The sequence below is a fragment of the Aquila chrysaetos genome, chromosome 3 (assembly GCF_900496995.4).
Source record: "Aquila chrysaetos chrysaetos chromosome 3, bAquChr1.4, whole genome shotgun sequence".
NCBI lineage: Eukaryota > Metazoa > Chordata > Aves > Accipitriformes > Accipitridae > Aquila > Aquila chrysaetos.
Window position 1 is genome coordinate 37,625,755 of NC_044006.1, and position 24,991 is coordinate 37,650,745.

The window sequence follows — 24,991 nt, forward strand, 5'->3', positions numbered from 1 at the left end:
TTCTAAGTTCAAAAATATACTTCTGACTCTCCAAGAAAAAGATACCCATTCTGGGAAGGATATGTGTATAAAAAATAGATTGAATCCAGGGTTTGAATGTAAAACTAAGTCTAATGACTGGAATTTTCATAATATGATACCAAAAGAATTTTCTGTACAATATATAGTAATAGCCAAATATCCACCAACCACAAAATATGCAAGTTTGTATTCTGCACATATAAAGGAGGAGGAGTCAATACATTTGAGTCAAAGTTCCTCAAAGTGTTTTGTTTAAGTGCCAGAGCCAGCCAATGTGCTAGCACACATGCTTATGTTTTAGCATATGAGTACAGAAAGTCCACCAAGCATGAAAAAAAGTCAGTCACAGTTATTTTTGGGATGGTGCTTTGTTTTTGATATACTCCACTGTTACATTTATAGATTCGAAAGAAATTACATCTTTTCTTCAAATGTAATTACCACAGAGGACATGGAACATGGGATTTTCAAAGCAGCCCCAGGAAACTGAGGACCCAGTTCTTAGTAGGCAGGAAAATAATATGCCGAGACTCTTTTGAACATGCCAGTATCAAGCACCCGTACGGGAGCATTCTGTTACTTGATGTGGGTTTGCTATAAGTGAGCCAGCTGACGTTTTTGCAATACTAAGAGGTCTTATAGTATAGGGAAATATTTCATATCAAGTTCTGTTTGTCATGAGAAAGAATGTGCTTTCTAGTTTTGGGGGTGGGTGCCGGGCATTGTTTGGGTTGGTTTTGTTTTTCCTGGACAGCATTATGGGCCAAATGCTCAATCCTTTTATGTCAAAGGCAAAGGTTGATTTAAATGAGACCAGAACGCATGGGTATGTGCTAAATCAGATATTTTTAAATGCATGCCACTTGAAATTGCGGAAGAAAAAACACGCTCATAAATAGTTGTGATTTGTTTGAAGTCAGAGCGCTTTTCTCTCTGTGGGTCTATTTATAGTTTCAGGATAAGAAATTCTTATGCTTAGTAGCAGGAACAGATGAGTGAGACTTTCACATACTCAGAAGAAAAACACGAGTTGTAATTTTCTGTTTCTTCAGCCTGAAGAAAATTCATGAGTCTTGTAGCTGGGATATAAAATTAATCCTGCTTAGTTAGGAGGACCTTAATCATACACTTGCAGTTTTCCACTTGAACTATGGTATCTGTAGTACCCAAAGGAGCCAATTCTCACAGAATGTTTTTCATCTGGCTTTGTCTTCTTGTTAAAATAAATCTTTGATTTTGCCAGTGACTGAGATTAGATTTTAATGTAAGTTTTCTGTATTTTTAATTTTTAATCTGTTGCTATATTAAGACCAGGAACACAAATGGATTATTTTGAATCCTGAAGTGTTCCCTTTTTTTGCTGCTGGAGTCCAGTTCCATACAATATTAGCAATCAGCTTCTATGCCAAAGCCAAGCAGTGACAGTTGCAATAATGAATATTTGCTGCAGGCCACTGGTATGAAAATAGCACAGTGCTGCAAGCCTGCGTCACCAGAAACAAATCTTCCATTTGACTGTGACTGAATTTCCAGCTCGATTTTAGATCATTTATTATTGAAATAGTTCTTAAAGCACTGTCATAATATAATGTTAAGAAATGCTGATTCAGTCTTCAAGGCATCAGTTCAAATGCCTTCCTACTCCTCTCTGATCATTTGGCTTTTTTAATCCCTTATACCTTTAATGCTGTGGCCTGTATTTAGGGCACTGAACTGTCTACAGGCAGCAACACTGTAATATATTCAAAGAGACACATGCTTGTTAGGTTAGAAGTTCTGGTGAGAAGGGGATTTGAATTCCCTCTTTGTAAGCTTACTTGACAGCTTTTAGAATGTTTTCCCCTTAATTCCTGCAGATAATTTTAAAGTTTATATGAGGAGGAGCAGCTTTGCATCTTTAAATGTGTTACAGCTTTTAGATGGTGAACTTGGATGGTTTTCTTGTATATGTTTTGATGTTATTAATGCATTTGCATTAGTGGAATACATAATGTATTAATATGGGGGCAACTTTTGAAAGGTATATGAGCAGAATATATGCTCTGAACTTTGATATTTTTGTTAGTTGAAGACTATGCTGGTGACATTTACTGGTTTTAGTTTAATTTTTATATACAATGCTGCTTTCACACATGCATCTCAAAATACCTTCAAAAGGACTAGGGTTTTCTTTTCACTTTCAAATGATTACGTGGTGAAATATTAGATCAGCATAGATATAGGAGGTCAGATATTTGAAGCAGAATAAAATCTGCAGTTATTTAAGTGTTTTTTTAGTTCATTGCCTCAGGTTTTCCTATGGAAAATAAAGAAATTGTGATCTATATTTTGCTTATGGCAAAATACTGACCCTTGCACTGCAAAGCTGGTAATGGTGATTGATGTACATATCTAATTTCCTGCAAGATTAGAATGAGTGCCAACCTTGCCATCAATCCTTAGAGAATGTTAATGTCTTCTTTCTCTTTTCCTTCCCTCTCACTGGTGCTGTCTGCCCTCTGCCTTCCTTTTCACCAGGAAAGTACATTGGCTAGACCTACTACTGTACAGTAGTCCGAGGGTGGAGAAACTGAAGTTTTAAAAGCAGTGTTGTGTACTGCTGGGAGTGGGCTTTTGATGAAAATAATTTCACTGCAGCAACTTTCAATTTAAGGAAAGCCAACAGCGACACAGAATTTCTGGGATGGGAAAGGAGTGGCTAGTTAAAAGTATAATTTTGTGGACAGATCTACAAAGGCTTCATTTGCTCATCAGTTTCCCAACAAAAGGCTTAATATTTCAAAACAGTATTTTTCTTTTGAAACATTATTGTTGGTCTGTAAAAAATAATAAATAAGAACAGAATGTTCAGCAAGGTAACACCATTCTGTCTGCACCAGTATTTGACATCCCCAGTACCTCAGCACCCTCCAGACTCTCTCTCAGGGAAAAAAACGCCTTTGAGTAGACCTGGAGTGGGACCTAATTTTTGCTATACGCCACTTTAATGTCTGGCAGTATGTAGAATATTCACATCACAAACTCTGCTTTCTTGGTTTTATGAATGATAATTTTTAAAAACCCTTTGAGAGAATATATAGAAACATTACAAAATACACAATGTATAGAAATTGATAGGACTTCAAATGTTCTATTCCACTGACTGAAAGGGGATCATACCTGGGTTGCTCCTGCAGATATTTGTTCAGCCAGTTCCAAGTCCTCCAGCAGGCAACATTTCCAGATCTCTGCAGGTGGGCTATTCTCAGGCTTTACAAGCTTTAATATTAGAAAGAATTTCCTGATATCTAATCTAAGTCTCTCTTGATGTAATCCAGTAGTCCTTGTCCTATTAGGAGGGATCAGGGAGGAGAGTTTATTTTCTTCTTTTTAGCTCCCTTCTACGGGTACGGAAAATGTTATTGGTGTTTACCCTTCATCTTCCATACTTACAGTCCATGTTTTCAAAACCTCTGATTTGTTTTGGCTTCCTCCCTCGCAACCCCTCTCTTGTTGGTTTGCATTTGTATTGCTGCTGGATTAACAACAAAGCAAGTTATTGTTAATTTTTGATGTTGCAGTCTCCAGACTGGACATTGGGCCTCTAGTGCTGATTAGAGGAGAAAAAGATACTTCATAAATCTTTCACTTTGCATTTTCAATATGGTGGGGACTTTTTTCATAACACAATGATATGAGGGATCTGTGTTCATCTTGTTATCTGCTACTGAAAGCTTTTTCTGAAAAACAAGCAAACAAACAAAAACAACAACACAAAATCAATCAAACAAAAAAACTCTCCCCCAAAAGCAGTACTGGGGCTGTTGTTCTTCATCCTGTTTTAATAGATCAGATTAATCCTCCTGAGTGTGGATTCGTGCAATTGCCTTTACTGAAAAGCATCTAATTTTCTAGACTGTTTCTCCAATGCATTAAAACTGTTTTGAATCATGTCTCTCAGTGTGTTTGTGCTTGCTCCCAGTTTGCTGTTGTCTGCAAAGTTAATAGGTGTGTTCTTCATTAATGAAGTTGTTGAACAGTATTAGTCTGAAACACACCTCTGCAGCATCAGTTAGTTGTGTCCCTCCTGCACCATAGCACATACTGAGGTCTGTAAGCCAAAGAATTGTTATTTTGCCTATTCTAATAGATGGCAATGAATAAAGCATAGTACAGGTAGAGCACCACTAACACAAAAGGATGTATGAAACCAAAATGAGCTGTCTGTGTTGGAAAATACCCAGTTCCAGGAGTATCCCAATAAAGTAACTAAGATTTCTTACGGGGGAAGCTGCTATTCAGTAGGCTTAATAGGACAATATACAACACTGCAAAGGCAGAACAGGTCCTGTCCCTTCTCTCCATTTCCTGTCCCTCCCTTGCCAGCTTCTCCACTGGCTCCTTGCTGAATCTTACTGTCTTCTACCCTGCTAAGTACTTAACTACCAAATGATACTGCCATATCCGAATGTCGTGTATATATTATTCAAACCACGATATCCTTGCATATTTTCTCTCTCTTGGATTTGAAAACTACAGAAAAAGCACAAGTTCTTTGATGCAAGCACTAGGTTTCCAAATAGATTTAGGTATATAACATGTTTGCAGTTTTTCCAAACACACCACTGATACACAGCTCAGAAATCTTATTGTTTGTGTAGGTCTCAGATATAGAATGTTTTATATTTAATTACTATTATTAGTATGTATTGTTAGTATGCAATAATGGATAATAATAATGCATGGATAAATGTATACTGTGTATTAATAATTACCCTCATTCACTTAATATTAGTTTTGGTTAATATCAAGTGAAGTATCAATTTAACATTTTATTTTATCAGATATCAAGAATATACAATTATTTTCATTTTCGTTTTATTAGTACAGAATGTTAAAACTTTAGCTTGGCTACTCAATCAGCGTAATATTATGCAGTACTATGGCAGTTTATGCATCTGAAGTGCTGCATATAATTTTTAACTGCCTATTGTACTGGTAATTTACACGACTTCTTTTAGTGGATTATCTTTCAGTTGTACAGTACAGTCTTAATGACCTGTCTTTTTGGTTTATGAATTCTGTACTTACTGGGTGTTAGCAGACTGCAGGAGACAGAATACATGGCATTTCAATACATGGGAGTACTGTATTTTGTAACCACACAAAATACAAAGAATAAGGTCAGGTTTAGTTCATTACCATTAGTCAAACCATCATCAGCATGATCTGGCTCTCTGTGTGGTTAAGGCATTAGGATGCAAACAAGCAAATGCCAAAGGTCACAACCTTTTTTTTTGTTTGTTTGTTTCCATCTCCTCTCTTTGCCCACAGACGTTACCACAGGGACACCAGCAATATCTACGATGACAACCGTGGAAATCCGGAAGAGCAGTGTTATGACAACTGAGATCACCTCTAAAGTGGAGAAAATCCCCACGACAGCCACTAGCAGCACCACATGCCCTTCCGTTGAGACTGAGGAAGAAAAAGCAAAAAGACTGCTGTACTGTTCACTATGCAAAGTTGCTGTCAACTCTGCCTCGCAGCTGGAGGCGCACAACAGTGGTGAGATGGAGCAGTGCTTGCTTTCTTCCTTTTTTTCCTTCTGTCTCAAGAGCTCTGCAATTATCTTCCCCTGAATAGATTAGATCTCTTGCAGCAGGGGACAAGGAGGTGGCAGAAAACTGGCAATTACATGGAATTCATTAACTATTAAAGAATAAAAATGACAGGCAAAGAGGCTTTCATAAAGGGGGAAGAAAGGAATTTTATTGCATGCAAGTTACCCATTTTCTTACATTTTAGCTTTTGCAGCTTCCAAACCTTATAGAGCTAAATGACAGCTCATGCTTCATTACCTTTGGTGTTCAGAGTTTGCATAGTTTTGTTTGTGCCATCTAGCAGACTGAGTATAAATGCCATTAGTTTTGTTTGAAATCTAACAAATTAAGGCTGAAAGAGGGAGCGCCAGTCAGAGTTCAATGATGAGAGTTAGAATTCTTAGCTCCTTATTGTCTGTTAATAACTTGTTATTATTAGAGCTAGTAGCATCGATAAGTTCCAGTAGTAGAGAGCCATCATTCACAGTCACTATATTAAGCATCTTATTGATTGGCTTTGTGGTGAGCAGGGTTGAAAGATCTTGGGATTTAATATGGTGGCAATGAACACCTATAACTGTCCTACAGAAAAACTGCTGGTTTTGGATGTCAGGGGTTACCTGCCAGCAGGGTAAACAGAGTTAAGAGACAGACAGAGAACCTTAGGTTTGAAACATAGAGTCGGTGATGATATACCTGCAGCAAAATGATCAATGGTTTTATGATGTAACAAAAAAAAGGAATAACTTTGGAATGTCTATAGAATCCACTTAAATTAAAAAGGAAATTATAATTTGTTGGTATTCAGGAGAAACAAAGCCTAATCAGTTTTGAATGCTGTGTTTGCTGCATGCCAGACCTTCGACTGGTGAAAATTCAAATTCATAAAGCTTTACCCATTTAACCTATTTAACTTCATATGAGGATTAGACTCTAAACATTTTTCTGATCAAGATGAGAGCCAAAACATTATTCTGAATATTTAAACACAACCCTCCAAGTTTTTGCTGCCTATGCTGATAAACTGTGTGTGTGCTCACACACGTGCATGCTTGTAAAAGTGTATATGTGGATGCATACAACAATTACCAGTGGAACACTAATTCTATACATGGTAATAGTCCATTATCATCACACACTACCTGCATGGAAGTCAACAGTGTAAGAAACTCTTTGGTCTGAATAAAGGTAAAGCAACAGGGCACTATTGTTTTCTATCCAATCTTTATTTTAATGAAAAACGCAAGTGCATTTTTCTCACATGTATATTTCTCACAGATTTTGGTTTCTGTCCAGGCCGTTAAGGTTCCATAGAAACTCTGCCCCTTTTTGATTTGGAGACTAATTAGTTAATTGCAGATTTAAGTGTAAGCTACCTAATACATACTGTTTATCAATCCATTCAGGGGGACTACAAATCAAAGCCAACTACATCTTTAATAGCTAAATTACTCTTCCTTTGCAACTACAATTCAGGTCTTATTAGCAGCAGGAGTTAATGAGAAAAGTCACACCCATTTAACTTCACATCAGGATACCTGATTGTGCCACTACTTACTGGTGTGCCTGCTTTGTTCTAGTGCATTACCTAGAGATATGTAATTTAATAATTAAATATCAGATGTGAAATACTGTTACATTGGTATGAATCTGATACAGACAAACACAGGCATATTCCAAGGACAGCACGTGGCACCAAGCTGAGGTTCATATGATTTACTTTTAAAAAGAAAATAAAACAATGAATGCAACCAAATTGCCAAAGTTGTTTCTGTTTCCCATTTCTAATGTCTCCAGGGACTAAGCACAAAACTATGCTGGAAGCTCGGAATGGAAGTGGAACCATAAAAGCCTTTCCCCGGGCAGGCGTAAAAGGCAAAGGACCTGTGAATAAAGGAAACACAGGCCTTCAGAACAAAACATTTCACTGTGAAATATGTGATGTGCACGTAAACTCTGAGACACAACTGAAACAGGTACTCAGCTAGCTTGCAGTGTGAATCCTTGGCTGTTCTTTGTTTCATGGTGATAAAGTACCAACACAATCAGCATGTGCCAGTCTAACATTTCGCATCCAAATGGAGCTTACAGGTTTTGCCTGTTGTACTTGGCTGCCACACTGTATGTTTTGTTTTGGATATGATTTTCCCTTGCATGGAATATATTGTCTCAAAAGCTCTTGATTATATATATTTCTTAAAGAGTTATAAAAGCTGTGAACTGCAACATATTACAACTGTCTTTAGACTACTATAATTGTCACGAGCTAATAAACCCTGCCATTTAGTGTACTGCATGATATTTGCCTTGACAAAGATGTGGAGGTGGGTGCAGCCAGTACTTTCACAGAACGCTGAATAACCTGCTTAGAAATGCGGGATGGAGAGGATTTGTAATATATTTTATCAGTGTTACTCTGTAACTGAGAAGCATGACCTCTAAATTGCAATTACACTAAGTTATGTTCAGTCATTCTTCAGATGAACAAAGCCTTTGTTCTGAAAAACACTTACTTTAATTCCATATGCCTTTTGGAATTAAATACTTCTTAAGGAACTTTACAAGAATGAAGATAAATTCACTAATGGACAATAGCAATACTTGTCTTGCTGCTTTCAGGAAAAAAAAATGTCCGGTTCTTTGTCTTTTTTTGTGAGAACTTGCTTGAGAATGAAAATCAAAGTAAAAATATAGTTCTGAAAAATGTCCCTTACGTCTAATACTGCAATAAAGTCTGTATAGAAGGATTCTTGTAAAATCTCATAGATTGTATGAAGAAGATAATGGATTTTGTGGTTTTTTTTCACTGTCACTTAGTTTGATATGTAACCATCTTTCAGCTGAAATCTTAAAAGGATCTCCAGGCTTCTTAGGGATTTAAACAATTTTGTGACCTTTCTCCCTCTCCCCCCCAGAATAGGGGATGCTCTACTATCTAATATTCTTCCAAAACTTTTTATCAGCAGTGGATTGAATTTGATGGGTGCTTTATAGAGATAGGGAGGAATTTTTCAAAGGCTTCTGTCTTTGACATGATTCAAGTCCTGTTGAAGTTAACAAAGGTGAGAAAATCATTGACTACAGTGGAAGCAGAGTTGAACTGAGCACTGTGGAAAATCACAGTCCCAATATGTGATGCACAAAGGATCGTTCAAATTGGAACAGACCCTATTCCCATTTGTTATTGAATTAGTCAAAGTAATGCTGTTGTGGAGAGCAGGAGCCTTAAGTATTGGAGCACCCTTGTGTAAAGCAGAACCTGAAATGATCTATTAAGGAACTATCGCTCTTCTTTTTTTTTTTTTTTCCTTTTTTTTTTTTTTTTTTTTTTCCTTTTTTTTTTTTTCTTTTTTTTTTTCTTTTTTTTTTTTTCTTTTTTTTTTTTTTTTCCCCCAAATGTATTTTAACAGCACATAAGCAGTAGAAGGCACAAAGACAGAGCTGCTGGGAAGCCGCCTAAACCTAAATACAGCCCATACAACAAACTCCAAAAAGGAACACATCCTCTAGGGGTAAGCCAATCAGCTTTTTATTTTGCTTTTATTTTAACCCTGATGAATAGGGGTTTTAGAAAATGTAAGTGGAAAAATGTTTAAAATGAGAGGAATAGTGTAAGCAATGGGAGTATACAAGTGTCTGAATAAGCCCATGGAAGCCCACAAGGGACTTTTTATATACTTTGGTGGGTGCTGACTACAACCTGTGGGTCCTTGTTTTTGTAGCTACTCTGAATAACCTCAGAAAAGAAGTTTGTTTCAAAGGTCATTAGAGAGCAAGAGATGAAAGAAACATCCAGCTGTCAAACAGGATTTTTCCAGTTTTCACCAAGTACAATAGTGATGAAAGTACTAAATAAAACTCTATAAAACATAAAACCTTTATTCTGTCTTTTTTCAGAAAATTATTCAGATAACAGTTGAAGCAATTAAAAAAATCCATCTCTCATTTCATTCCACTCAGTTTCAGGTTGGTTCTGGTCACATTTTCAACTGCCAGGATAAACTATCAGAAACACAGTTCTTAGTAGCTTCAAAAGCTGAGAAAAAAAGGTTTACTTTTTAATAAAAAACTCTCTGGGATCCTGCCATTACTTAAGAGACAGCTTATACTGTGTGTGGGATAGTGAAACTTCTGACATTTTTCTCCATCAGATAAACTGCATGATTGTTTTATGTGCCGTGGTGTTTTGTAAGGGTTTATAGATGGTTTTGGCAGAGGGAGGGTGTTGATTCACTGGCCTCATAGAGTTTAGCCCCTTGTGCCTTGACCATTTTCTCTAATGCAGGCAGAATATGGAGCTTTTTTTCTGTGAAAACACAATTCTCTTGAAGTTGAGTTAAAGCTCTTTTCTTGGCAACAGAAAGTGTGTCCTTGTTGGGGCACCTCTCGTGAGTGGTATATTCATGCATGATTCCGTTGCGTAGGAGCTTTCCTAGATGTTGTAGCATAATGCAGTGCACCATTCTTGTAGATCCACTAGTAAGGAAATAACCCCATAGGGTTTTTTAGTAATCCACCAGGAAGACCAAGGTCTCCAATACATATAAGCTATACTGAAAGGAATAGAAAATACATAATGAGGTAAGTAGGATATGGAATCACTAAAACCACCCTGACAGCATTATTATTCCTTTAGGAAATTCATTGTTTCCCGGGCGATGAAAATAACTGTTACATTAGTGTTGCTGTTGTGTACAGTTCTCTGTTTACCAATTTACGTCATGGTGATTTCTGAGACTCCAGCCGTGGATCAAGGCCATTTAGTTGCTGCATAGACAAATAAAGGCAACGTGTCCTTTCCCTGCTCCCTCACTCCCAATTGCTCACAATATACAAGTCAGGCCAGAAGTGAGCAAAGAGGCAAAGGGAATTTAAGAAGGAGAGAATGAGTTAGCAATAATTGAACAGATATGTGTAGTAGAATGGAGGCTGCACTGAGAAAGGATGAGAGCAGTTCTCCATTCAGTCTTTTTGGTTTTGAACAGAAAAATACCAAAACTGCTCTCACTTGAAATGCAGAACAGCACAGCAACAAGCCAAAGACATGCTAATTTTACTTTGAATGTAAAAGTTTTTAATGACCTCTAGACTTTTTGTTTATTCCCCATTAATTTTTCAAGTAATTTACTGTCCCTTAGTTTACCTCATTGGAAATGAAACGAATAATGGCTATTTTACTCTTAACGTTGACCTATGTGTTAATTAGTACTTGCAGAGAGGTTTGAAATGAAGGTGCAAGGTACTGTATATGCTAAATATTACTGGTTTTGCAGCTATCTTGAAATCAGAACCATGTTGATAAATTAACTGAAAAGCTATCTAACTTCATTAAAAGTTCCTGATTCCTCCAAAAATGGCAAGATAGTCCTAGCCTTTTAATATAAACAGTCACATAAGGTCTCTGTTCTTTGTGACAAAAAATGTATGAGCATCACCAAATTTGTTTTATACAGAAGTTAGAAAAAGGACATACTACATTTTCATAGCTTTTCTAGACCAAAAAACTTTCCAATGCCATGTTTATAATATAATTTGTACTGCTTTGTCTAGTCTAGTTTTGCCTGCTTCAGAGAAAGAAGCTTTATGAGTTCCCACAGTACTATCTCAGAGTTTAAGAAATCTTGTAATGTTGGGACTTACTTGATATTTCTTCAAGCCACAAATGTCCATCATGTATAAAACACTATAGTGGAGAGAAAGAGGTTTTCAGGCATTTGATAGTCCAAACTTCCTGCAATAAAATAGCTCTTATGAAAAACATCCTTCACTGGGAATTCTAGACCACAATCAGAGCCCTGTTGTTTTGGGCTGGGGGTTTTTTGTACTTTGTACTCAGGAATTATATTTTTTTTATTATTATTATTTGGGGGGGGGGGGGGAGGTGTTCTCATCTGTTCTAAATAAGGCTGAAAAAAGTATTTACTAAAGAAGGAGGAAAAAGTCAAATTCTCAGCAAGGGAAGAAGACAGCTTGGATCAGTGGGTGTAACACTGATCAAGGAAAAGATCAGATCATTGCTTTTCATAGGCACCATGAGGAATTTCGTATCTAGCATCCATTATGTCCTCTATTAAGAGAATTACAGAATCTGGTCCCCTCTGAGTATCTCTCCCAGAGCTTTAAAGGACCTTGAGGCCAGCAGAGATGCCAATGAGCATTAGGAAAAGTAAAAATCCTGTATCCATCTTGCTGGTAAAGAACCAACAGATTGTTTGGAATATGGTGATAGTGTAATGACAAAACTCACTGGTGGTTCATGCCAGAGCACTCCTGTCCTTACCTTCTGACTGTTCACTCACCAAGGTGCAGTGGAGTTGAAAATACCAGACTGATATAGTGCAAGTTAATTATTGGAAAACCCCTTTCAATTCAAGCATGAGAAATTGTGTTTCCCTGTGAGTGAGAAGTGTCCATGCTTACATTGAGATGTACCGTGGCATGGTACATGTATTCATATTCTGTATATTCAATACCACATATTCAGGTTTATGTTCTTTGCAAAGGGCCTCAGGTCATGCCAGGACACAGACTCACCGACAGTCCGTCGGAGCCAATGGGAACTTTTCTTTGTCAGTGGATGAGCTTTCTATTCTTATCTCAGACTTATAAAACCAGAACAACAAAGGTATTCAGGCTCCTAGCATCTCATTAGAGACTTGAAATCCCACTGAAATCTACAGAAATCTATATAGACTACTCCAGCATTCATTTTATGCATACCAGATGTAAATTCACTTAAATCATAATGGACCTCTGTGAGTATTTTCAATTAGCCTCGGAAAAGCTTCAGGTGGTTTTTTTTTCTTTTTGGAAATTCTAAATGAGGAGTTTTCTAAATTGTATATGGTAGTGCACAAGACGTTTTTAAAGCAGAAGCCTCAGTGACGATAACAAGAATACCATGGTTTGGCACCATACTAAGTGATATAGGCAAGATTTTTTTCATGACAACGTTTTAAAATATCTGCCACTTTTTCACAGTCCTTATAAGAATGAACAGTAGCGTAGTGAAAAACACTGGACACAGCAAGATGACATAGGGCAGCACCCATAGAATTTATCACCTATTTGAACATGTGAAACATAGGAGATTTTTATAACTGGTGCAAGATAAGCTTTGTTTATTTGCTTGTTATTAGAGGCAGGAGCTAATAAAGAGGAGCTAGCTGGAGATCTTAAGTAGAACTTGCATCCTAATGATAAACACAAAAGTACCTTCTTAGTCAGACCAGTGAATAGGATATGTTTTCATTTTGCTCTGGTCTCTATCATAAAGCTGTCCAGATGGAGGTCTTTTAATTGATGGCTAATTCTTCCGTATTTAATTCTTGCAGGGTACATGCAGCTTTACTTTGGTGCAGATTGCTCAGCCCCTTTTTAGGTTTGCTTTGATTTCTAATCTCACGTTAAATATAAGTCTCGGTGATAAGGCGTGAACATTGAAACTCTGTCCCCTACCAAATCCTGCTCACCCTTGTCCAATGCACAAGATCGTATCTCCTGTCACAAGCCTGCAGCTCATAGAGTCAGTAGCCACTACGAGGCCTCTCTTGCTTGATTTTGCACTTATGAACTTAAGTCAAGCTGCCTGTCGTGTAGCTAATATGAACAAATTATGTCTCTCTGTTTGTTTGTTTTCTCTCTTCCCCACAGGTAAAATTAGTATTTTCAAAGGAACCTTCAAAGCCGATGGCTCCACGAATCTTACCAAATCCGCTAGCAGCTGCAGCAGCAGCTGCTGCTGTGGCTGTGAATTCCCCCTTCAGTCTTCGCACAGCCCCAGCAGCCACCCTTTTCCAGACTTCAGCACTTCCTCCAGCACTCCTACGACCAGCTCCAGGGCCTATACGGACCACCCATACTCCCGTGCTGTTTGCTCCTTACTGAACTCCAAACAGGAATTAATTGTACTGCAATAATTTTTCAAATCAAATCAAAACAAAAAAAAAAAGAAAATCAAGAACATTGAACTATGCAGTGTTTATTTATAGTTTAAAGTATATATGAAGAGCCAGGACTTTTGATAGAGAACTGAACAAATTCTAAAAGGGGGAATGGGCAGTATTTTCTCCAGATGAGAACATTCCTCTTGAGTATTGATCGTTTTAGAACTGATCTCCAGCATTGACTTGTAGTGACATATAAAACTTATGAAGCCTTTTGACTGTGCTTTTTGGCACATATTTCCCTGCAATGTCTTTCCTGCTTTATGAAACAACTTACAAATTTGTCTAAAGGGCATTAACTGGTTCCAATGTACATAAAATACTTTATTCTGTAGATTAAAGAAGAAGGAAAAAAAAGAAACACTGTGAATAGTAGTACCCTTACCAATCCTCCTGCCAAATCAGCAGTTACTGGGTATTTATCTGAGCAAAAGTAGATACAATAGATGTCTTGTAAAACAGTAGTATTGTGTCTCTATCTATGCCACTAGGTTTCTAACTGAGTTGCAAAAGATAAAATGAACAAATTATGTCACTTTGGTAAGTAGTTGAAAATGATGACAATAATGCGGAGCTGTTCCTGGTGAGCAAAAATTGTTTTCCTCACCTGTAGAAGAATGGGCATGAAGATAATCTATGGTTAGGGCAAAGTAAATGATGCAGAAGATTGTAGCGGGGACAAAAAATCCAGATGCTGTACACAGAATAGGTCAAACTTTTATTTAACTGAGAACGTATGTGTACAGTGTGTGTATATTCAAAAGGTGTAATACATACAGGATAGATCAATGTCTAAGGCGTGCCAGTGGACAGCAAAAAATACACTCTTGTCATGAAAAAAGCCTGACACTTTAGTGTTGAGCAGAAGGAAGACACAAAAGAGTTACGCATAGTCATAAGTAGCAAATGAAAAGCAGGAAAGAAATCCTGGCCTCATTTAAGTCAGTATAAACTTCCTCCTGACTGCAATGTAGCTAGAATTTCATCCCAAGAATGGCACATATTCTTTTTATATCACACCAGTGGGAGTGTCTATAGATACAGGTAACATTTTTTGCAGTAGGCTTAGTCTTAGAAACAGATTTATTCTCTTGTTTTATTTCCTACTGATGTGATATAAAATGTCTTAATATACCTATAAAATGTAAACAGCAACATATGAGATACATATTACGAGATAACTGCACATCGTGGGTTTGGAACAAATACAACCTTTAGGATCTGAAGGGACCCTTGAATTCTGTAGCTGACCTTTCTGTATGGACAGCTTAAAGCCTTATGTATTTACTGTGAGGCTTAAAGGGGTTGACTGTGTCCCTTTAAAGTAAGATTTATCAGGGGTATATATAGATATATTGTATATATGTTAGAGTAAGAAAATAACTTATAAACAGAAAATCTACTATATAAAATAATTATATAACCATTGAGTTTCACATGTGGGTCATTAAGTGGTAAGTAACAAACAGCAGAGTAAAAAAAATAGACTTCTTGAATCTGATTCTTGCTGCCTGCTTTTCCCCATAGGGAGCTGAAAAGTATCTATTAATATTATGGAGTGCGCTGCTGAGTCACATGCGACCACTCTGATGTGTAGCTAAGTGAAATGCCTACCATACATTTAGGAGGAATAAAATTTAAAAACATAATTTGAGATGGAGAAATGATTTGAAAGATTTTATTAAAAGGTAGTAACGCAAAATATTGACCATGTGGTTGCTATATAATACTGCCTGTGGTTAATATGGACAGTTGGGAGATATAGAGGATGGGAATATACAGCACTTTTGACTTGCAGTTCATCAGTGAGCCTTCCATATACATTGGTATTTGCCATTTTTTAAACCTCTCTGCATTTAGATTTTATAAAAAAAATATATAAAAAGAGAGAAAGAAGAGGTTCCATGGATGTCTGTGTCCAAAGAATTCCAAAGAGATGCATTTATTTATCTAGAAGTATTGAAATAAGTTCTATATTACGTATTTGTATTTCATCCAGTTTATTTGCAAACGTTTGTGCCTTGAAATGAAATGGGCTTTTGTTTATATTTAATTCACTCCTATGTAGCCATGAAAAAGATACAATGGTGATTTCAGGGCTGTTACTAGCTGGATTGCTTTGGCCCAATTTCCAAACAAGAGTATGAGTAAGTTCCTGAAGCCAAGTTTAGGCACCTAAATAACTAGGGGCTGACATTTAAAAGGGCTCCCTACTCTACAGCTCCCAGTAAAGAGGCAGTAAACAGGCCAGCCTTCAAAACCTGCACCTAATACTCAATTTAGAAAATGTTTCCTTTTATTTGGGCACATAAATATAGTGTAGTAAGGTTCAACTCCTCCTTGCAAAATCTTGGCCTTGGTCTTTTAAGCCTGCTTTCAACCTTCCATCTTTTTGCAGAAGTTGTAGTGCCATTGCCAACTGTGTTCAGCTTCCTCCTTGAAAGGGGCACCACTTTTCAAGCTGTGCTCCATGAACCACCATTTATCTCCAGAGCCTTTTGTAACAGCCTGTGTAAGTAAGAGCTGGCTAAAAGAGCAGAGGAGGGCTGGCGTTTTTGGAAGGGAGAAGGTCTGGGCAGGTGATCTTTTCCCCATGAAAAAACATGCAGATGGGAAAAGGGGAGACCCACAAATATCTTGTAGGCTCTTATGCATGGCCTTCTGGTGCATGGACACCTGCTATATATCCTGCCATGTTGTTGTGATGCCATCAAAATCAACAGGCTGATACTTGCCAAAATGTGGCCTGTGGCATGTATGGAGGCACAGTACTAAGGGCAGAGTTAATACACGTTTTGCTAGAAATAAAGAGAGTGTCATTCCAACTATTTACATCAGCTAATTTGCAATGACACCTTCAGTTTTCTTGGACCTCTTTTGTCACAGTGCTCTATGGAACAAGTTTTTGTTCACACAAGTCTCTTTTAAATTTCAGCTGTAAACAACAAACTCAATTCTTTTTATGTCTCTTACTCACTACCTAATAAAGGATAAAGCCTAAATGTTAGAATGTATAGTGGATTTTCTGTGCCTTGCTGTTCCACCCTGCCTTGGTCAGTAACAAGTCAACGCACCCGGGATGTCAGCGCAACAGTTTTGTATTATATATATGTCAAGGAAAATACTGGCACAGCAATCTGATTGGGCAAGGGGAGCTTCCAGTCAAGGGCATGTCCACAGCAGCTGACAAAGGAGCTAGCAAACAGAAGACACTTTACACCTACTTGTCTATACATCCAACATGGAGAGCCCTATAAAAGAAAAATGTGTCATCATATTTCATATTACAGTAACAGTCCAGGGCCAAGAGGAAGCCTAAAGCACAAGGAAACAGATCATTTCATCGAAGACACAGTCAGTCACTGGAATAACAGTGTGAAATCAGCCTGCAGGGAAATGGCTGGGTATGAACTTGGAAAAATTAATAGGTTCAGGGATGTTTTCTTAAATTCTATACAAAGTGTTAAAGAATGACTATTCTGTTCTGACCCGAAGAGGTGGTATTTTTGTGGGAGGGATATATATTTATATTTTTATGCTATCTGCATTTTTCCAACTATCTCTGGTTTCAAACCTTTGTTCTGAAGGATCATCATTGCTCTGAACCATGAAATCAGTTACCTTCTTGAAAGCTGCTGTAAAAGCTGATGTGAGAGGTCAGTAAACAGATGATACAAATATGATGATCTAAAATGAACTGGAAGAAAAAAAAATGAACTGGCCATGTCAAGGAATATTGTATTTGAAAAGTATACATCTTTATTTTAAGATAAATTAAAGTTATATAAAACTAAGAATAGCTAAATAAAGTTAATATAACTAGAAGAATTACATCTGTCATTTTAGTACTGGAATGTTACAATTGGCTCTGTATTTTAAAAGATGAAAAGGCTTTTTAGATGCTAAATCAATGCACGGACGCTATGGGTGAATTTAATGTCTCACACTCATTATCTTCCAGTTATACCAGGAATACCATAACTGAATGGACCTGCCCTTAGTCACTTCCATTCTAATCCTCAAAGATACAGTAGAGTATTGGCCCAATATTCCCTAAAAGCTGAAATCATGCTTCCTAGGACCCCCTGCTTCTGCCTTCTGCTCCCAGTAAACACATAGTTTTTAGACTCTCTTCAAAGCATCTTGGAGAATTTCTATCTTAGTATCTCTATTTTTTTTTGCAAAAATAAATGTCATTTTATGAACATAAGACCAACACTGAGGAGCAAGACCTGAAAAGGTTTCTTCACAATAACAACATTCTTGTGGCTAAATATGAAGCACAGATATGCAAATTGTTTGGCTGCACAAATCTCTTTGAAAGCACGTGAAGTTGGAAGCCTAAACTGCTTTATAAGGAATCTGTTCTTTTTATTAGCATAGGTGTCTGAATTTCCATTTTAAAAATTGACTTCAGCATGGTTCAGGCTTCAGGGCTCTAAGCACCAAAAGCTCACAAGAAAATAACCATGGGGTTCCTATTTACCTAGATGCACGTGAAAGTGTGAGCCTATGCTATGTAAAATATTATGGATATTTTTACATCACATCTTCCCCTGTTCTCATTGTTTATCTGTAAGTGCCATTATTACTTCAGTGCCACTGAACCATACAGAAGCTTCTGTGCTGGGATTCAGTGCATGATTGAAAGAAATAGTAATACTGATAAATCCTATCTTAAACTAGTTGAAATCTCAAACACACAGTTAAGGGTTTAGCCAAGGACAAGAGTTTTATGCCCTCTCACACGTACAGGTTTATTAAAATTCAGGACCATTTAGTAGTAAATGTAACTATCTGGAGGATGGTTATTGCATAGCCTGATCTGAAATGTCAGGGGCTGAAAGAGTCTGCACTTCAGACTGAAATTAAGAATACTATGAAAACCATAATGCTCTTAACCCTGGGACTTCTGAAAGCAGTTGCAAAGATCTTTGACTTCAGTAGAGGCAATTTTTTGCCCTGGGTGCCTGAGGCTTTTTGCAGTCATGCTGTGTACTGCAATTAGGTGTCATTCAACTCTGATTCAGTATTGATATATTGATAAAGAAACTTGGCTGAGCCTGAAGCATGATTAGTGGCTGCCTAGTTCCTGTGATCAGCTTCATGCTGGGATGCTGCTTGGGTGGTGAAGTAAGAAGAGTCAAAAGAGTCAATGTAAAGAAACCGGTAAACTAATTTGATCCCTTTTCCCTGTTCAATGTTCTTATATGGAGCTTGTGAGGCATTAACAAGCTGGAACATTCAAGAGTTCCTGGATAAAACATAGGGACCTTGAATTTTGATGAGAAAGACCCCAGAAGACTTTCTTTGGCTTAGGTACTTCAGTGACTTTGTAGCAATGGTCTTCACACCAGCCACACTGTCAGCGCACTGACATTTGTGCTGTTCACAACAGAAATTGAATATTTGACACCCATAATTAGATACAAGTGTAGTTATTAATATTCATTGCATAGTTATTGGGCACTCAATTACAGGATACAAGAATTTCCCATGGAAATCCATGCATTCAAGTCTGTTCATACCAGCCAAGATAGCACTACATCTCATCAACATCTGAGTCTCCAGAAAGGATGCCCATATTTTTTATTTGTTTTCATTACTATTTGATTTTTCTTCTGTGTTTCTTTATGCATAGTTTCATCTCTCATATGAACAAACAGAATCCATAAGTTTAAATATGCACTTAAGAAGTTGGTCTTCATCAGGCCCCCACTTGGCTCCTTTGATCAGAGTCAATAAATTGAATGAAAAATTTACAGCAGCAGTGCCATAGTAATAGTAATATATTATGAATAGAGAGCATATGTATACTACAGTGCTCTTTACCTAATCTAGTCAGAGTTTTATGACACAGATAGCTTTTTAGACTTTCAGAGTTTCCTGAAATGTTCATCTTTTGGGACTCTTCAAAGGTTTAATTAAATGTAATTGTTATTTCTTATGTTCAGTAACAATAGCTATGTTTTTCTGAGTGCAAAGGCAATAGAAAAAAGGATAAAAACCATAAACCATTTTCTCGCTACAAATGCCTGCAGCATTTGTTAACAACTTCAGCCCTTTTTCTGCTTGTGGCTGATGGCTGGCATTTGCCATGGGAACAGTTCTCATTGACACGTGTATCAGGTGAAAATTGTCTGCTCAAAACACAGCCTGCCAAGTGCAGACATTCTTTGAGGCATAGCAGTGGGAGATGATAGCATATGGGCAAAGCTATGCCTTTATAACAGCCTGTTATAACTCCCTCAAAACTGCCTTGTGGCTCGATGGGGAGAAGCAGCACCCCCACAGGTTCCTAATGTGGTCATTCTGTCATATTTATAACATAGAGGATGTCAATCTGAAAAAAGTCCTGATTTGAGGGTTTTTTACAAGTGTTTCAGTTTGGTGGATGATGCCCCCCCACCCCAAAGTGTAATCTTTCTTTCAGACATATTTTCAATGTAGTCTTGTCCATGACATTATTGCCAGTCAAACCGCTGCCTGAATCTGTTTTGTCCATCAGAATAAAACCATGAAGGTAAGTTTTGGTACCCAGAAGGAACACCTGAGAACAAAAAAAAAAAAATGTAATGAGCCTCATGTTGGGTCACATTGTTTTTTACTTCCTGCAGTTGCCTAAGTCCTACCAGCTTGCTGAAATGTAGGTGTTAATCAGAGAGGTCTATTTCTTTCTTCTACTGTTTTTATAGTTTTAGAAAGGAAATGGAAACAGCTGCAGCTCTTTATCCAATGTTTCACACACTAAAACCACCATGTAGTCAATCAGACAAATGTCTGCACACAGCAATCATTTCCCTCCCATCCCTCCCCTGAATCACATGTTTTGTGACTCCCTCAGCAGGATGGGACACTGCAAGGAACATTTAAAAGGAAAAAACCCACCCCACTCACTTATGGGGTGTATAATATGGTACATCAGCATATGGATGTATAATATGGGTATATAATATAGTATCCCTTTATTCCCTTCAGTGGTGTAATCTAACCAAGCTTGTGGCTGGAGTTTTGCACTGAGCGCCTCATTACGGTATTGGCTGCTTTAAACATTGACCACTGAAACCAATCTTGTTGGCTGTGCTAAAGTTAAGCCTTCCTCCTGTCTATGTAAGATTCTTTGTTCTTGTCTGGGGTATTTTGCATGGCAAGTGAATCCTTGGAAGAAAAGCTAGAGCTATTTTCATCTCCTTTACAAAGCTATGAAAAGCAGTGGGAAAAAAAAAGAAACTGGCCTTTCATATTTTATTGATATCTACATTCCAGCTAACTGTCAGGAACTTTGCAGCTGCAGTAAATACTTTAGAAGCTCTTCAGTTCTGCTCCATGAGGCAGGATGCGATGGATCACTATTCCATACAACAGATCTTTAATCCAGAGCAGTGTGCAAATCATCTACACTATGCCACCAGCTCACTAAAAACCTTAAACTTCAGTAAAAAAGCCTCAAAACCTACCAGGGCCCACTGAAAGCACTGGAGATGAAGAGCACAGGTTACATGATGTGGCATCAAAGAACTGCCAGGAGGACATCCAGGTGAGTCCAACAGCTGCATTACATTAAAGCAAGAGAGAGTAATGGTTCAGGCAATTTAATGTAGGGAAGTTCCTTCTGAACCCAAATGTGAGAACAATTTTAATTCTGACGAGTGCATTGCAACAATCCAGACCTGGAGAAGTTTGTAGGTATCATTGAACAATATATTTCCGGCTACGGACAATCTCCAGCATTGCAGTAGAAGACCTCAAACCTGAGACCAAGTTATTTATCAGGATAATGAAATATTCTTCCTAGACCTGACAGATAACCACTATAAGCCCTTCATTTAGTGATACAATGCACATTTAAATTAGTGGGTACTAAGAGTACTGAAGGCTTCACAAAAACTGGCCCTGATCCATTCACACTTCAGAAACACTGTAAATTTAGATCACATTTTTGTAAGTCCAAGAGTAAAATTTCATGGTCTGGTAGTTTGTAGTAGTAGTTTTGACTGATAAATAGTCAATATAATGTCTATAATTAAAAAAGGGTGGAGGGAGGTGACAGGGGCAATTATACCTTGCTATTTAAAACCCTGATACCTGGCTGAGGGCTTTTCAAAAGTCAGCGTTATCAACCACATGGAAAAGGCAGTGGGCTAGAAAACAACTGTGTCTTCTCATAGGTAAGTTAGGCGAGACAAAATTATCAATATTTTGGTAATTTATTAGATAAGGGTACATTAATTGCTCCAGATTAATTAAGTATTTGAGACAGTTACCCATAAAAATGATTAAATTGATACTATGAGGATTCAGACAATAATTCTGAAAGAAACTAACTGAAGTGAAGTCTGCGTGGATTATAGTGTAAGGAGAATTATTAAGGTGGGGAGAGAAAGTAGAAGGCTGTTCCTCAGGATAAATTTTAGGTTGTATCTGGTTTCACTGGTGATTTGCCACACAGAAAAAAGCATGTGCTCTTGAAATTCCTTGATAACATGTTAGGAGCCATCATCAATATAGAGAGGAGCATGATATTTTCTAGAAAGAACAGAATGACCTTGAGGACTGGTATAATAGAAAGGAGCTGAAACTCAATAGAAAAGAAAGGGATAATCATGTATTTAGAATCTCATAACAAGTAGCTCTAAGAACTCAGCAGTTGGAAATAGCTGAAGAAGAGCATAACCTACAGGTATTGCCATTGGTGACAATGAGTTACAAATTTGATACAGCTGTTTAAAAAAAAAAAGGCAAAAATGTTCATTGAGGTATATTCTACGTTATTCCACCACAGAATAAAAACTTTATATTTTGATAACTTCAGTGAGTCATGATCAAGAACATTTAAGACTTTTTAGAAAAGAGTTGAGGATAAGTAGAGAACCTAGTAGATGAGAAAATAATATAATAACACCTATATGCTTAGAATAAGGAGTGGAAGGTTGAGGAAGAGAGGGATCCAATAGCTCCCTACACATCCTGGGATAGAAACAGTGGTAGCCATCAGGAAAAGAAGAAAGCTATTCAAGCTAAGATGGTGTTCAAGCATAAGCATGTCAATAAATGTCTATAAACTCACCAGTGAAAATTGGCTGGAAATTAGAAGATGTTTCTAAGTGTTAGAACACAGAAAAGGTGTCAAAAAGGTGCTAAGCAAGCAAAAACTGAGCTGCTCCTCAGGTGGCCTCTGTCCTGGTTACAAATGTGGTTCTGTGCTGCGTTTGCTGTGAAAGAAGCTAACTGGACACAATGAGCCAGTCAGCAAATCTGTGCTGTTTTCTCTCCGTGTGCAAACTTAGTGTGTCGCTCCGAAAGATGTTAGTGACTTGACTTCATTACTTGACGAGTCAGGGAAAGAAATGTAAGAAATACAGGGGTTGGTATTTCATAGGAAAAAGACTTCTGAATCTCCCAGGATCTATCTATCTCACCTATCTATTCACAAAACAATAGCCAGTCAGAAAATTAAGTGTTCCAAACCTGAGTGTAGGTAGGTATGTTTGGTGGTGGCTTTCTGGACACTGTATGTCAGTTGGAACAGTCTGTCACATTCTTGCTGAAATAGGATTCAGTACAGTTTTCTTAGGCAATCTCATGTCAAAATATATCTATCATGATCAGTTGCTAAGCATAGCTCATGCTTTTAAAAATTCAGACAGATGAGTGAAAATATTTAACAGTACTGAAAGCAAAAAAAGATGTCTCTAGTTCACTGAATTCATGAAAATATACGGAGTTCAGCAACGACACTTTAATACAGTTAAACCTCTTAAGAGTTGCTTGTCTTTTATCTTGGCCAAGGACTTACTAGGGACTTTACCGCAGAGTATCCCAAAGGGAGACAGAGACCTGCGGCAGAGTCTTTGCAACAAAATAAGAGGCTGAAGTTCAAGTGCAAGGCCTCTTAGCTCCTCTCTCATTTCAGACTCCTCACTGAGGTTGCTGAATCCTGTGAATCATGTTCTTCAGTGTAGAAGTGCCTATATGTTGTATGACTATGCCAGTTGGTTAAGGAGCCATTCAGCTAATCTGTGGAGTTCCTAAACTTCAGCAATAAAATACAGGCCTTTTTGCAGTTACTGGACTGGTTATTGGGTGTCTGAGTCTTAGCACTTAGCATTCAGCTCAGGCTTTAGGGAATAATTAGGTAAATAAATTCCCACTTGACATCTGCCTGTCTTCAATTTTTTTAAATGTTCTCCTTCCAGAAGTCACAGATTTACCCCATTCAGGGGGGACTGGATATACGCTTCATGCTTTGGCACACTGCATCTACATTCCTATTCTCCATTCAATGCTATATTTTGCTATCAAACAAAAGGGGAAAAAAAACCCAACACGCCAACCAAACAACCTCTGGCCCAAAAAGCAAACCCCAATATCCAAAACCTATGAGTCAAATCTCAGCGATACGTTCAGTATGTTATTAGTTGATTTGGAATAGTCTTCCATATGAAGTGTGTTCCAAAACATTTTACGGAATTAAAAGCTTTGTGTCACTACAGCACAAAACCATAATCCAAAATGTTTTGGCTAAAAAAGGAAGCCTTCTGTTTTCCTTACAACTGAGGCCAAAACAATTTTAATTTCTGGCTTCTTAATTAATGTTAAATACAGTTTAGACTGAGTTTCTCATCAAACAAATATTGCAACATTTGTAGATTTGCAGTTTAGTCCATTGTTTTATCTTCAATTTGAGCATCCTGAGTATGAGAGCAGTTAAATTCCAAGTCTTCATAGATTATGCCATCTGTTAATGGAAATCTGTATTTTGGAGCTATGCAGAATGTGGTTGATAATTTTGTCATTTCACTACAGCTTGGCCATTTATTATTTATTTTTGCTGTATTGGTGCCTAAAGACTCTGATTGTGATCATAAAATGAGAATTTCATTTTATGACAAAATAGAGGTCTTAAAAGTTGTTTTTGTTACACCCCAGTATAGACTAAGAAGCTTTTCAATTTTTCATGAGAAAAGAAAGAGACTGGCAGTCTGGGATATGAGATTCAAGTTCATCTGTTTGTTCTGATTCTGGAGACCTGAACTTGTGTTAGGACCTGGGTAAGGCTCCTAGGTGCTAAGGGAGTTCCCCCACCACCCACTTATCAGTTGAGTTGTATGATTCCTTCATTACTATCCACAGTAGTGTAGATGTCCACACCTCCACAGTTACCTTTTGCTAAATGCAGATTTAGGGACTTGATACAGCTGCCCTCTATTAAAAGAAGTCCACTGTAGGATGAGATGACTTGTGCCCTGGAAGTGCTTGTTTTCTCCACAGATTGCAAAGGAAGCATTGGATGATAGATGAGAGGTAGACATCTGTGCTGTATGTGTCTGAAATTGATGGAAAAGTTAGGTAAATATTAGATGTCAAAAATTAATCCAATCCAAGCAAGTTGCACTTTAATTCAGGATGTGGGACAGCCAAGGTGAAATCCAGCATGTGGTA

General features: G+C 37.5%; 1 protein-coding gene across 3 annotated transcripts in view; it reads left to right on the forward strand.

Moving 5' to 3' along the window:
- The window catches only part of ZNF385D (zinc finger protein 385D), a 268,932-nt gene extending 252,376 nt beyond the window's left edge, over nt 1-16,556 (forward strand). For all 3 annotated transcript variants that reach the window (XM_030009653.2, XM_030009652.2, XM_030009651.2), the window contains 4 exons: nt 5,335-5,568; nt 7,401-7,579; nt 9,014-9,115; nt 13,257-16,556. In XM_030009653.2, coding sequence (XP_029865513.1) covers nt 5,335-5,568; nt 7,401-7,579; nt 9,014-9,115; nt 13,257-13,490 — 749 coding nt within the window. In that variant the 3' untranslated portion in view covers nt 13,491-16,556. The remainder of the gene's footprint in view (nt 1-5,334; nt 5,569-7,400; nt 7,580-9,013; nt 9,116-13,256) is intronic.
- Nucleotides 16,557-24,991: the final 8,435 nt, after the last annotated feature.